This window comes from Cetorhinus maximus, chromosome 2, assembly GCF_964194155.1.
Source record: "Cetorhinus maximus chromosome 2, sCetMax3.hap1.1, whole genome shotgun sequence".
In the NCBI taxonomy this organism is placed as follows: Eukaryota; Metazoa; Chordata; class Chondrichthyes; order Lamniformes; family Cetorhinidae; genus Cetorhinus; species Cetorhinus maximus.
This window is the reverse complement of record NC_135880.1, coordinates 107673790-107687993: the sequence shown is the minus strand read 5'-3', so window position 1 is coordinate 107687993 and position 14204 is coordinate 107673790. Positions and strand designations below refer to the sequence as shown.

The 14204-nt window shown below is 39.2% G+C and overlaps 1 protein-coding gene across 1 annotated transcript in view; it reads right to left on the bottom strand.

Annotated features, from left to right (window-relative positions):
* The window catches only part of naa35 (N-alpha-acetyltransferase 35, NatC auxiliary subunit), an 89826-nt gene that overhangs the window by 28914 nt on the left and 46708 nt on the right, over positions 1 to 14204 (bottom strand). Inside the window, exons 15-17 of the mRNA XM_078568089.1 lie at positions 11066 to 11132; positions 3365 to 3463; positions 1612 to 1790 (exon numbers count right to left, since the gene is read on the bottom strand). Of these exons, the coding sequence (XP_078424215.1) occupies positions 1612 to 1790; positions 3365 to 3463; positions 11066 to 11132 (345 nt within the window). The remainder of the gene's footprint in view (positions 1 to 1611; positions 1791 to 3364; positions 3464 to 11065; positions 11133 to 14204) is intronic.

The window sequence follows — 14204 nt, the reverse complement described above, 5'->3', positions numbered from 1 at the left end:
TTAAGTAAGGAAAGCCAGCATAGATTTAAGGGTAAATTTTGTTTACTAACTTGACTGAGTCTTTTGGTGAGGTAACAGAGAGAGTTGATGAAGGTATTACGGTTGATGTGATTTATGTAGATTTCCAAACTGCATTTGATAAAGTGTCATATAACAGGCTTGTCAGCAAAATTGAAGCCCACAAAATAAGAAAGACACTGGCAACATGGGTATGAATTTTGCTGAGTGACAGGAAACAGGGTAGCGATGAACGGTTGTTTTTTGGACTGGAGGAAGGTTCTTGAGGAGTCAGAACACTGCATTTTTTGATCTGTGGGTGTGCAAGGCACAATTTCAAAATATGCAGATGACATAAAACTTGGAAGTACTGTGAACTACGAGCAGGATAGTGATAGACTTTAAGAGGACAAAAACAATCTGGTGGAATGGGCGGGTACAAAGCAAATGAAATTTAATACAGAGAAACGTGAAGTGATACATTTTTGTAGGAAGAACAAGGAGGCAATATAAAATAAAGGATACAATTCTAAAGGAGGTGCAGGAACAGAAGGATTGAGGGTATAAGTGCACAAATCATTGAAGGTGGCAGGGCAGCTTGAAAAAGTAGCAGATAAGGCATACAGGATCCTGGGCTTTATTAATAGAAGCACTGAGTACAAAAGCATGGAAGTTATAGTGAACATTTATAAAAATGCTATTTCGGTCTTAATGGAGCATTGTGTCCAATTCTGGACACCACACTTTTAAGAAGGATGTGAAGGTATTAGAGAGGGTGCAGAAAAGATTTACCAGAATGGATCCAAGGATGACGGGCCGCAGTTACTTGGATTGATTGGAAAAGCTGAGGCTGTTCTCCTTAGAGAAAAGTGGACAGCAGATTTGATAGAGGTGTTAAAAATAATGAGAGGTCAGGACAAAGTAGATAGGGAGAAACTGTTCCCATTCACTGAAGGGTCAAGAATCAGAGGACCCCGATTTAAGGTGAATGGCAACAACCTTAGGTGACATGAGGAAAAACTTCATTACGCAGTGAGTGGTTAGGATTTGGAATGCACTGCCTGAGAGAGTGTGGCAGTGGAAGATTCAACTGTGGCTTTCAAAAGAGAATTGGACAATTATCTGAAGAGAAAAGATTTGCAGGGCTACCAGGAAAAGGTGGGGGAGTGGGACTAGGTGAGTTGCTCTTGCAGAGAGCATGGACACGTTAGTCTGAATGGCCTGCCTCCGTGATGTAACCCTTCTATGCTACTTTCTACCTTCTCAATAGTCACAAGTGCATAAATTGTTTTAGAATTATATAATAGAGATTGCAATACAATTTTACTAAAATGTAGAAGTTTACTTTAAATAAAAATCATTCCGAAACCCAGTCATAAGACTAATGGAGCAAAACTTGCACTGTTCCTTTAATTTGGCAATTCAAAAATTTCTAGTAGTCCAGACTGTTCATAACTAAACAGGATGATAAACACATAGCTATTCAACATTTAGATTATGATTCTGAGCAACTTTCTATCTGAGGCTCAGATCATGTCACTTCCAAAGATAAACACATAAAAGCAGCTTTAGTAGTATAATTTGAATACTGCTACTGCAGTTAAGTTTTCATACCAGTAGACATAGTAGTATTCATGCATGCTGTAGAGTTCCAATTCAAAGCCACTCAACAGGTATTGGATCATGATCCGAAGGTTATGGTAGAGGATCCAAGTGCCCAAGCATGCTAGATGCTGCCTCTGTGGTTCCTGCTTCAATAACATGCTATGGAGTGCTGCATCTACCTTCTCAGCCTGCAAGCAGGAGTTCAGTATGTCATGTCACAATTTAGCACTTTTGCTAATTTATTGTCCCTTTCATACAATGGCGTTTGGAAGGAATAGTATTACAGCTTGAAACAATTCAAATCCATTAGTTCAGTCCCAAAGAAAACAGCAATTATTAAACCTTAATTTTATAATCTAGTCTATAGTTATTTGAAAAGTAAGTTACTCTTTTGTTTGAAGCCTTTCCCTCCTCTATGGTTATTGTCTTTCCCTCTCAGCTTTCTGTATTCTCAATGTTCCTGTATGAGAAGATTGTTAACACAATCATAGCATTCAAAGGAATATCATCTCTTGTCTGGTTGATGGTGCCATCCAAAGATTATGTGCCATAGGCTCTAATTACCACATTTTTAGAGATTGCTGGCCAACTGGAATCTCCCCGGAACTGGTTTTTTTTGACTGCTTAAATATTAAGATGTTATATTACCTCAAAATAACGGAATAAAATACAATTTTATATAAGCATAAAACATGTGCCACTTATCCTTGATACCCCTATTCTTTTCTTTGACTAAATTGATGTTCTTTTCTATCCAAACATTTCCTTATCTTGAAAAATTTCAAATGTTTCAGTTATCTTGAATTCTTATTCTCTTCGCTCCTACTGTGTATTTTGGAACCCAGAACAAGTTTTTTTTGGAAAAAGGGCTTTTCTTGTCCCTGATTTTAAAGATCCTGATCTGAACACTGATATAATTTTACCACTGAAATGATAAGGTCAATATCTGGATAAAAGGTCAAAATGTGCCCAAACCCCCGTGAAGGTAGCTCTGGGAATCCTAACAAGAGCGAACTGTAACTATAGCACTTGAGGTCAAATACTTCTATCAAATTATAAAATAAAATTAGATTACTGAATATCATTCACCAACATTTCTTCTTGAACTGTTTCTCATCAACTTACTGCGTACCAATGTATTTATATTCTACTGCCCAGTCTCTGGCTTTCAGCCGTTGACAAAGAATAGCCAAAATGTTTAAAACTAGCACTAGAATAGAGAAAAAAGTGGCTTAAAAAAAAACTCTCACACTTCTGGTAATTTCTTCTTTGGGGTCATTTACTAAATATTATTATTCTGGTTTACAGTTCCCCCAAGGGGATTGTAACAAAATAATTCATAGTCAAGATGGAGAAGTCCACCGATCAGATGGATGAAGTACCATCCTGTTACGAACTACAACCGACAGCAAGAGCATGTGACCTCGCCTAGCCTCTGGTTTCAGATGAGATGTTAAACCGAGGCTCCATTTTACACCCTCAGGTGGAATATAAGGATCCTTGGCACTATTTTGAAGAAGAGCAGGGAAGTTCTCCCGGTGTCTTGACATATATTTACCTCTCAACTAATGCCACTAAAACAGATTATCTGGTCATTTCTCTAATTGCTGTGAGGATATTGGTTGTCATGCTTCCCTACATTACATTACACTTCAAAAAGATCTTCATTGGTTTTGAATTACTTGGGATATCCTGAGGTTGTGAAAGGTGCCATTGAAATACAAGCTCTTTCCTCTTTAAATTCATATTTCATAGAAAATACCTCATCCTGGAGAGTGGCAAATTCCTCCAGACTGTGGCCTAGTTTATCTCTCTGGCGAGCTCTGTTGTGTCCATGAATCTGTATCAAACTACAGAATGGCTGGAAGAAATAAACCAGCAGTAAATTAAGAACTCAGAAGTTTAAATGTTTCAAGTCTTGCACCACCATTCTCTCAGTGTCACATTTACAGTAGTATCATTTACTTCTGAAACCTGAGCAATTGAGAGATGGATAAATGGCAATAAAGTTTTCTAACCAAGTTAACATTTTATACTAATGGCAGTAAATGATGATTGTTCTGGCTAGAGTTTAGTCTTTCATTTTTTAGATTAAATTTCTCTCCCCTCCCCACCCGTACAAACTGCTCTTCACCATTCATCTAATAGATGGAAAGGGTGAGACCTCCACCAATCTACTGATCTAATATTGGTGCATGACATCAGTTCACAATGATCCCCAACTCTCAGCTTTTTCGACTCTTCATTATGGGAGCATGTCTCATTTTTGCTTGGTCCTCACCAACAGCCAATAAAGAATGAAAATTTGTGTTGAGAATCACAAGCATGAATCTAAATGTGATGGCTATAATGCATTACGTTGAGGAGTCAACAACACCTGCCATCAGATTTAATAGTGAACTCCATATCTGATGCATAATTTCCAATAAACATACAGTAAAAGTTTCGATTCGAAAAGCCAATTATAACAAAAACATTTACATATGTCTAAGTAGTAAAAGCTGAGATTTATTTAAGAAAACTCTTCCAAAGAAAAATATGTTCTATAAAATGTTTATGGAATGGCAGTCAATGCTATTTCTCCATTTAAAATATCAATATTCATAATCTAGAAGCATAGTAACTAAACTTGACTAATTGTTCATAGTAATAATGAAAAGATGTCAATTTTTATTAATAATTGAATTAATGTTTTTTTGCTAACAATCACTTAAAATTTGCAGAGAATTCTACAGAAAGAGACTGGTTTCCTCTACTGGTCTTCTGACACAATGATATTTCACTAAATCAGTGGTTTTCAAACCATTTTGGTTGAAGGATCCCTTTTCAAGTGGATTAGTAATTAACCCCTAAATTGTATTATATAAACCCATAATATGAAAGTGCTGCATGCAAACCGTGTTTTAATAATGCTTTTCTGAAAACAGACATCAGTGAGATAGGTGTGTCTGTCTCCAAAGGTTGTCTATCCTTGGCATGATGATTGACAATGCTATTCGGAAATCATTCTCCACTTCCAAATATAGTCTGAACTTGGTCTTCATTGGTGCCACAGCAGAAATGGGACTTTATTGGCAAAGGTAGCAACACCGTCATTGATTCTTTTATCAATTCCGGGTACTCTGCAGCAATAGATGGTCAAAGCTGGGAAGGATTGTGTTTCTGATACATAAATCTCAGTAAGCAGTCACAGGACAGTACCACCCGCTCCTTTTCTGTTTTCCTGTTTTGGCAACAAGATGGTGCAGCAAATGTTGAAAATGGATGCTGAAACACTTAACTGTTTTAATGATTTCAAAATAAACACTGAAGCACTGTGCCAACATTGCAAGATGAGCAATGATCCTTTTTTCACATTGAACTGTCACTGTGTTTGTATCCAGAAACAGTCAGTTGGTGGCACACATCTAAAGCTCCATTGCTCAGTCATTTTTCCAAACCTCAAGTTTCTTCCTTAATGTTGCAATCTTGTCACTCACTTCGACTATGGTTACATTGCCTCTTTTTATTTACAGACTCAGCATAGTTGACAGATTAAAAATATCAGAAAAGGTAAGTTCAATTATCCATAATTGATCAGAGAAGTTTTCAGCAAATACAGGATTGTGCATTGTGCACAGTAAGATAATCCAGCAGCTCTTTGTGAAGCTAAAAAACTCTTTTTAAGATTGCCAGAGATTAACAACATACTTCAGTGTGAAACAATATTTTTTCATGTCCTGCACTAATTTCTGAACACAGCTTTGCAAACAGTTGTGAATCACAGGTCTGGACTTGACAAAATTCACAACTGTCTCAGCTGCATTTAACACAAAATGTATTTTAGGTTGCATTCTTTTTGAAACAAGGGCTTGGTAAAGTAACATAGCAAACGTGTCAAAGTTACCACTGGGACCATTCTTGCAACAACACCATCCATACGAACATACGAATTCGGAGGAGTAGGCCACTCGGCCCCTCGAGCCTGCTCTACCATTTGATAAGATCATGGTTGATCTCAATGTAACCTCAATCCCACATTCCTGTCTACCCCTGATAACCTTTCACCCCCTTGTTAATCAAGAATCTATCTAGCTCTGCCTTAAAAATATTCAAAGGCTCTACTTCTACCACCTTTTGAGGAAGAGAGTTCCATAGACTCAAAGCCCTCTGAAAAAAAATTTCTCCTCTTCTCTGTCTTAAATGAGTTATTTTTAAACAGTGACTCCTAGTTCTAGATTCTGTCACAAGAGGAAACATCCTCTCCACATCCACCCTGTCGAGACCCCTCAGGATCGTAAAGGTTTCAATTAAGTCATCTCTTACTCTTCTAAATTCCAGTGGATACAAGCCTAACCTGTCCAGCCTTTCCTCATAATACAACCCGCCCATTCCTGGTATTAGTCTAGTAAACCTTCTCTGAACTGTTTCTAACACATCTACATCTTTCTTTAAATAAGGAGACCAGCACTGTACACAAGACTCCAGCTGTGGCCCCACAATGCCCTGTACAACTGAAACATAACCTCCCTACTTTTGTAATCAATTCCTCTCACAATAAATGATAACATTCTATTAGCTTTCCTAATTACCTGCTGTACCTTCATACTAATCTTTTGTGATTCATGCACAAGGACACCCAGATCCCTCTGAATCTCAGAGCTCTGCAATCTCCCACTATTTAGATAATAAACTTCCTTTTCATTCTTCCTGTCAAAATGAACGGTTTCACATTTGCCCACATTATACTCCATTTGCCTGATCTTTGCCCACTCACTTAATCTACCCATGTCACTTTGTAGCCTCTTGCATCCCCTTCACAATTTACTTTCCTACTTATCTTTGTGTTGTCAGCAAATTTAGCCACCATTCCTTCAGTCCCTTTATCCTAGTCATTTATAATAATTGTATAAAGTTGAGGCCCCAGCACTGACCAATATGGCACGCCACTCATGTGACATCCTGCCAACTAGAAAAAGACCCATTTATGCCAACTCTCTGATTCCTGTTGGTAACCAATTTTCTATCCATGCCAATATGTTACCCCCTACACCATGAGCTTTTATTTTCTGAAATAACCTTTGATGTGGCACTTTATCAAATGCCTTTTGGAAATCTAAGTATGTTACATACACTGGTTCCCCTTTATCCACAGCACATGTGACTCCTTCAAAGAACTGGAAAAATCAGATGGGCACATGTAACATTTGACAAAGCCATGTTGATTCTGCCTGATTGCCTTGAATTTTTCTAAGTGCCCTGCTATAACATCTTTAATAATAGCTTCTAATATTTTCCCTATGACAGATGTTATGCTAACTGGCCTAACTGGTAGTTTCCTGCTTTCTGTCTCCCTCCCTTTTTGAATAAAGGAATTGTATTTGCTATTTTTCAATCTAATGGAACCTTCTGCAAATCTAGGGAATTTTGGAAAATTAAAACCAGTGCATCAACTATCTCACTAGCCACTTCTTTCAAGACCTTAGGGTGAAGTCCATCTGGACCTGGGGTTTTGTCAGCCCGCAGCTCCAACAATTTGTTCAACACCACTTCCCTGGTGATTGTAATTTTCCCGAGTTCCTCCCTCCCTTCCATTTCCTGATTTACAGCTATTCCTGGGATGTTACTTATGTCATCTATAGTGAAAACTGAAGCAAAATACCTGTTCAATTTGTCTGCCGTCTCCCTACTTTCCATCATCAATTCCCCAGACGCACTCTCTATAGGACCAATGCTCACTTTGTTAACTCTTTTCTTATTTAAATATCTATAGAAACTCTTACTATCAATCTTTATATTACTAGCTTGCTTTCTCTCATACTCTAACTTTTCCCTCCTTATTAATCTTTTTGTCATTCTTTGCTGTTCTTTTATATTCTTTCCAATCTTCTGACTTGCCACCTGTCTTTCCACAATTATATGCTTTTTCTTTAAATTTGACACTGTTTAACTTTTTAGTTAACCACGGATGGTGGGCTCTCCCCTTGGAAATTTTCTCTCTCATTGGAATGTATATATTCTGTGTATTCTGAAATATCTCTTTAAGTGTCTGTCACTGAACTTCTATTGACATATCCCTTAACCTCATTTGCCAATTCACTTTAGCTAGCTCAGGCCCTCATATTTGCCCTTATTTAAGTTTAAAATACTAGTCCTGGACGCACTCATTTCTCCCTCAAAATTAATGTAAAATCCAATCATATTATGATCGCTGCTCCCTAGGGGTGCCTTCACTAGGAGGTTATCAATTAATTCTATCTCTTTGCTCAATACCAAGTCTAGTACAGCCCACTCTCTGGTTGGCTCCAGAACGTGCTGTTCTAAGAAATTATCCCGAAAGGATTCTATGAACTCCTCATCTATGTTACATGTGCCCATCTGATTTTTCCAGTCTATTTGTAGATTAAAATCCCCCCATTATCATTGCTGTACCTTTCTGGCAAGCTCCTATTATTTCTTTTTTTATACTTTGTCCTATTGTGTAGTTACAATTAGGAGGCCTGTACACCATTCCCACAAGTGACTTCTTGTCTTTATCATTACTCATCTCAACCCAAACCACTTCTACATCCTGGTTTCCTGAACTTAGGTCATCCCTCTCTAATGTGCTAATACCATCATTAATTAACAGAGCCACCCCTCCACCTTTTCTTAACTCTTGTCCTTCCTAAATGTCACGTACCCGTCAATATTTAGGTCCCAAATTATTTCATCCTGTAGCCATGGGCAGAATTTAGCCCTCGATGGGCGGGTGCGCCCCACTGGCTTGGCGGCTGGCGGGCAGCCGAACTCCGCTGCCGAAACGGGCCCCGCCGCCATTTTGAGTGGGCGAAAGAGCGCATTGCTCCCTGAGACTAAGTGCTGTCTCAGGGAGAGTGCTGAAAGTTTAATAAACCTAAAAAATAGCAAAACAAAAAAATTAACATGTCCCCCTCATGTGACAATGTCACACGAGATGGGACATGTTAAGAAATATTACATAAAGTTTATTAAAGTTTTTAAAAACAGACATGAAACCTCATCCCGCCAGTGGATGAGGTTTCATGTTTTTTCAGAAGCCCGCTGGGGCTCCTGGCCTACCCGCCAGCCTTAAGGTTGGACGGGCAGGTCCTTTAATTGGGTTAATTATCCTGTCAATGGCCTCAATTGTCCATTGACAGGTTGGCGGGCGGACAGCTGATTTCGCTGTCCGTCCGCCTTCCTGAATATTTAAATGGGGCGGGATGACGTCGGGGGTTCCTCCTGACGTCATCTCGTGTTATTTTCGCGTTGGTGAGCGGGCCCCGACCCCAACTTGCCGATGGAAAAATTCTGGCCCACGTCTCTGTAATGGCTATCAAATCGTACTTATTTACAGGTTTGGATAAGGTAGACCAGGAGAAACTGTTCCCATTAGCTGACAGTACAAGGAGTAGGGGGACACAGATTTAAGGTTTTGGGTAAGAGATGCGGTGGTGAGGTGGAGGTGGTTAGTGAGGAAGAACTTTTTTTTTAATGCAGCGAGTGGTAATGACCTGGAACTCACTGACCACGGGGGTGGTGAAAGTGGGAACAATCAATGATTTCAAAAGGAAAATGGATGGGCATTTGACGGAAATTAACCTGTAGGGCTACAGGGATCAAGGAGAGTGGGACTGACTGCATTGCTCTGGGGAGGAGGAACAGACTTAATGGGCCAAATGGCCTCCTTCCATGCTGTAAATTACTCTATGAGCTTTCTTACTTTTAGCAATCTGAAACGGAATTAAGAAGGATACTTCAGGGCCTTTTCTGTTATTTGATGATTATATTGTTCCTTTTCTTGCTCAAAGCCATCCTTTGATTTATCTTTACATTCTGGATGCCTTGTTGTGAGGGATTTCTTAAGTTTTGCAGGTGTCATTGCTTTGTTGGATGAAATTTGAAAGCACACAACACATTGCAGCTATTTCTCATCGAGTAAATCCAAATTCTATTTAACATTCTTCATACTTTCTGTTCTTTGTTTGTTTCTTGCTACTGGATTCAGCAATGCCCATAACTTCAGCTAAAGTATTTGCAATAGCAGTATTACGTTGTTTCAAATACTTTACCATTTTAAAGTAATTTACCCACACACTATCATAACTCATGAAGCTACTGAGACCGGTGAAGTTCTGGCCAGCGGCATCCCAAGGGCCTTCTTTATACGTGACTAGCAGGAGATGGCTTTATTTCACAGTACAGTACAGTATGCAAATACTAGACATCAATTTAAACTCAAAGCATGCAATATAACTGCAGACTAGTCCAAAGATTAAAGTTAGGGGAATATCTGCTTCATTATAGAGCACCTATCAGCTGCTGCAGTCAAATCCTTTTGTTTGTTTTTTCTTACTGCCCCTCATGGTCACAGTAAAGGGTGGGAGGCTGTGTTCAAACTGTGTTCAAACATGTGACCAGAGAGAGTACTCCTCAGATTGGGTTATTGATGGGATGATGCGTGGTGATTGTATGCAAATTACTTAGGTCATTAGCTGCATGTTTACGAGCATTAGATCTACTCCTGCATGAGTGTGGTGACGGCTGCAAGTGAGGAGGCATTTGTCAAATCAGTGGGCAGTCACTGCAATAATGGCTGGACCCATAAGCTCGCAAATGTGCTGCCAATGACTGTGTTTACTTTGTAGACTCCCTGGAGAGTCTCTGCAGACCCCCAGCATCTGCAGGCCCCAGTTTGAGAGCCATTGCACTAAATAACAATATCCAGTGCTTTCTAGGGAATAAGAGAGCTTAACTGTACAATTTAGTAATGGGCACACCGACCAGGGAAGGTCCCAACTTTGATGCCTGGTTTATGCCAATAATTGCAGCCAAGTCTCAGTGTATCCAGTAGGAAGGTGAAATTGGCCAAATTATCGATTGGGACTCAGCTGTGATTTCTCCTGCTTCTTCTCCCTGTACTCCCAATACACACAAACACACCCACTCCCATGCATAAGCACCTACACAGTCAAATGGCAGAATGATTCATATATGAAGAATGGTTTCTTGGGTGAGAGATCAAAGGCCCGAACATCCATGGAATCAGCTTTCAGGAGAGAAAGGATAACTGGGAGAGAGGGTAAGTGAATAGCAACAACACCAGAACAAAGGACTCATGTTGAATATTATGAAAAATATGAACCTAGGAATTGTTGCTTGGTAGTACAGAACTTGAACATTGCTGTTGAAGCTTTTTATCTTGCATTCATCAGGACAGACACTAGAATGCCAAATTTTAAAGGGAGTGACAATTTATACTGCACGAGCATCAGCACCCCTTTTCACATGCTGTGTAAACTGTCGCTCCCTTTGAAATTTAGCAAGCTTACATGTGTCCTGATGAGTGCAAAATGAAAAGCTTTGACAGCATGTCTCTTTTTTCAGCAATAACTTATAATATTTTTTAAAAATACAACAAAACTGCTACCCCAATATTTGAAAAATTAATTAAAACACGCACCAAATGAGATAATTTACTTACCCGAACACAGTGAGTAACAAATGAGTCAATATAATCCTTAGCTTGATGATTATTATAAAGGCAACATCTGAAATTACCACAAAAGTGAAAGATTAGCATCACTATATTTATTTATTTTTGCAGTACAAGAATATTCAGAAATGAGTCTATACAGTTGTGATCCAAAATTTTCTCAGATGCTGACAAATAACAACATTTTCTGTTTTTATTTAAGTTGCACACTCACCCTTTTCTATTCAAACTAAATAGTCTGACCAGCTAAACACTTCTGAACAGGGGTGCTTGTTGGTGTTTTGTTATGTATTTTTCTATTAAAACACATTTAGGTGAGGAGCATTATTCTTAGTGTTTAGAAAGGTGACCCCTTTCTTCAACTCTTTAAGACTGCGACTCTAGTTGGAGTTTAGTTGCGCAGTACTTCTTCTAAGTGGACATTTGTCATGTCCGAGTCTAGACGTTGAGTCTTAGTAGCCTATTCCATCTTAAATGGCACCCTGACTAAAGCTTATATTATTTAGCAAGGATTACTGGAATAGTGGGCAGCAGCAGATTTTTATTTTCCTTAGCCTGAGGCAGGGATGTCGTGTTTAAAAGTTGAGCCATAGATGCAAGCAGCCAGTTCAGCACAGATTAATTTTATAGCATATATTCCAATATTTGTGCCAGCGAATAGGACAACTTTGTAAAGTGGTGTCCACTTATCCCAGTACAGTTTGTTCTTATGTGGGCTAGACACGTTTGCACCTGCATTTCTTTCATAACCAAAAATAGGAATTTCAAACCTGTGAACTACCTTAAATGCTTGTTCCAAACTCTACAGTAAATCCTGCCGCAGCATAAACAGTGCCAATCTCAAGAAGAATATCCTTTGCACACATTCAATAGGAAATATATACTATAACTTGTATTTATATAGCACTTTAAATATAATAAAACATCCCAATGCACTTCATAGGAGTGTTATTAAAGTAAAATTAGACACCAAGCCATATTAGGCGATATTAGGGCAGATGGCCAATAGTTTGGTCAGAGGATGCATCTTGAAGGACGCAGAGAGGTAAAGTCGGAGAGGGTTAGGACAGAAACTCCAGAGCTTAGAGTCTATGCATTTGAAATCACAGCCATTGCTAATGGGCAATTTATACTAAGGATGCTCAAGAGGCCAGGATTAGATGAGTGCAGATATCTTGGAGGGTTGTGGGGCTGGAGGAGATTAGAGATAAGGAGGGGCGAAGCCCTGGAGGGATTTGAAAACAAGGGTGAGAGCTTTTTAAAAATGGAGGTGTTGCTCAACCGGAAGCCAATATAGGTGAATGAGGTTTGCTAGAAGTATAAAAGGTCAATAGAGTTTTGGATGATCTCAAGTTTACGGAGGGTAGAATTTGAAAGGTCAGCCAGGAGTGTGTTTGAATAGTCAAGTCTAGAGGTCACAAAGGCATGGCTAAGGGTTTCAGCAACAGATGAGCTAAGGCAGGAGAGGAGACAGCTGATGTTACAGGTGAAAATAGGTGGCTTAAGTCATGCATGGATATGCGCTTGGACGCTCATCCCAGGGTCAATGAGGACACTAAAGTTGTAAACAGTCTAGCTCAGCCTCACAGTTACCAAGAATGGTGTCAGTAGCTAGGGAATGGGGTTTGTAGCACAGACTGAAGCCAATGAGGAGTAATTGTGCGACTGCAAGATAACATTCAAGGCATTACCAAACTAGCTATTTACTGCTTGGCCTGCACAATTTCATTAAACACTTTTTTGCTCTCATCAACGAGGAGATCTGTAGAGACGTGAAGGTTTTTAAATATGTGAATGTCATCAGGATCTCAATAACAAAGTATCTATCTAGCACAATAATCTAACAAAATGTTCCAAGGCGCATCATAATACAAAATTAGACACCGAGACACATTAAGAGATATTAGGACAAAGGGCCAAAAGCTTGTTCAAAGAGGTAGGTTTCAAGGAGTGGTTTAAAGGAGGGGAGCATGGTAGAAAGGCAGAGAGGATTGGGAATAGGGAGGAAATTCCAGAGCTTAGGTCTTAGGTGTGCTACCAACAGCAGAGTGGTTAAAATTGGGGAAGCCCATGAGGCCAGAATTAGATGATGGCAGATCTATCTGGGGATTGTGGGGCTGGAGGAGATACAGAGATAGGGAGGGATGAGGCCATGGAAGGATTTAAAAAGGATAAGAATTTTAAGAATCAAGATTTTTCTTGACTGGAAGCTAATGTAGATCAGATCAGAGGGGTGGATAGGGAAATGCGATTCAGTGTGAGTTAAGACACAGGTAGCAGATTTTTGAATGACCTCAAATTTACAGATGGTCGAATGTCAAAGACCAGCTGGATAGCATTAGAATAGTAAAGTGTAGAAGTAACAAAGGCATGAATGATGGTTTCACAGTGGAAGAGCTGAGGCAGAGGTGAAGTTGGGTAATGTTATGACGGTGGAAATAGGAGGTCTTAGTGATAGCACAAATATGTGGTCAATAACTCATTGCAGGGTCAAACATAACAGCAAAGTTGCAAACAGACTGGCTTAGCCTCAGATTGCTATCAGGGAGAGGGATGGAGTCATTAGTTAGGGAATGAAGTTTGGAGGGGCGACCAAAAACAGTGGCCTCAGTTATCCCAATATTTAAATGTTAGAAATTTCTGCTTGTTCAGTATGGGATGTCAGCGAAGCAGCCTGATAATTTAGCAACAGTGGAGGAGTATTATGATACAGCAGGTGGTATTTGCCAGGCTGACCAAATCCACAAGGGAAACTTGGCCATGCTATCACAACGGTTTTGCAATTTGTATTTATTATGAGAACGTTTGTGCACTGACTTCAGAAGTAATGAGTCCACTAACAACTTTAGAGATTTTAAAAATTAAATTAAAACATTTATTAACAAAAAATGAATAAAACACATACACAATATTACAGTTACACAATAACTTAATATTATAACAATTCCCAAAATTTCAAATTCCTAATTAAATTCCTAATTAACAGTCCAAATTATATTATTAATTTATAGAGACAATCCAGCAAGGTTACCACAAGCACGCACTCGACAGCAGAATTCCAAAGGCTTTTAACACAACTTTGGTTACTGGAACAGCAGACTTCTGCAAAGTGGCGATAGCTTTTCCC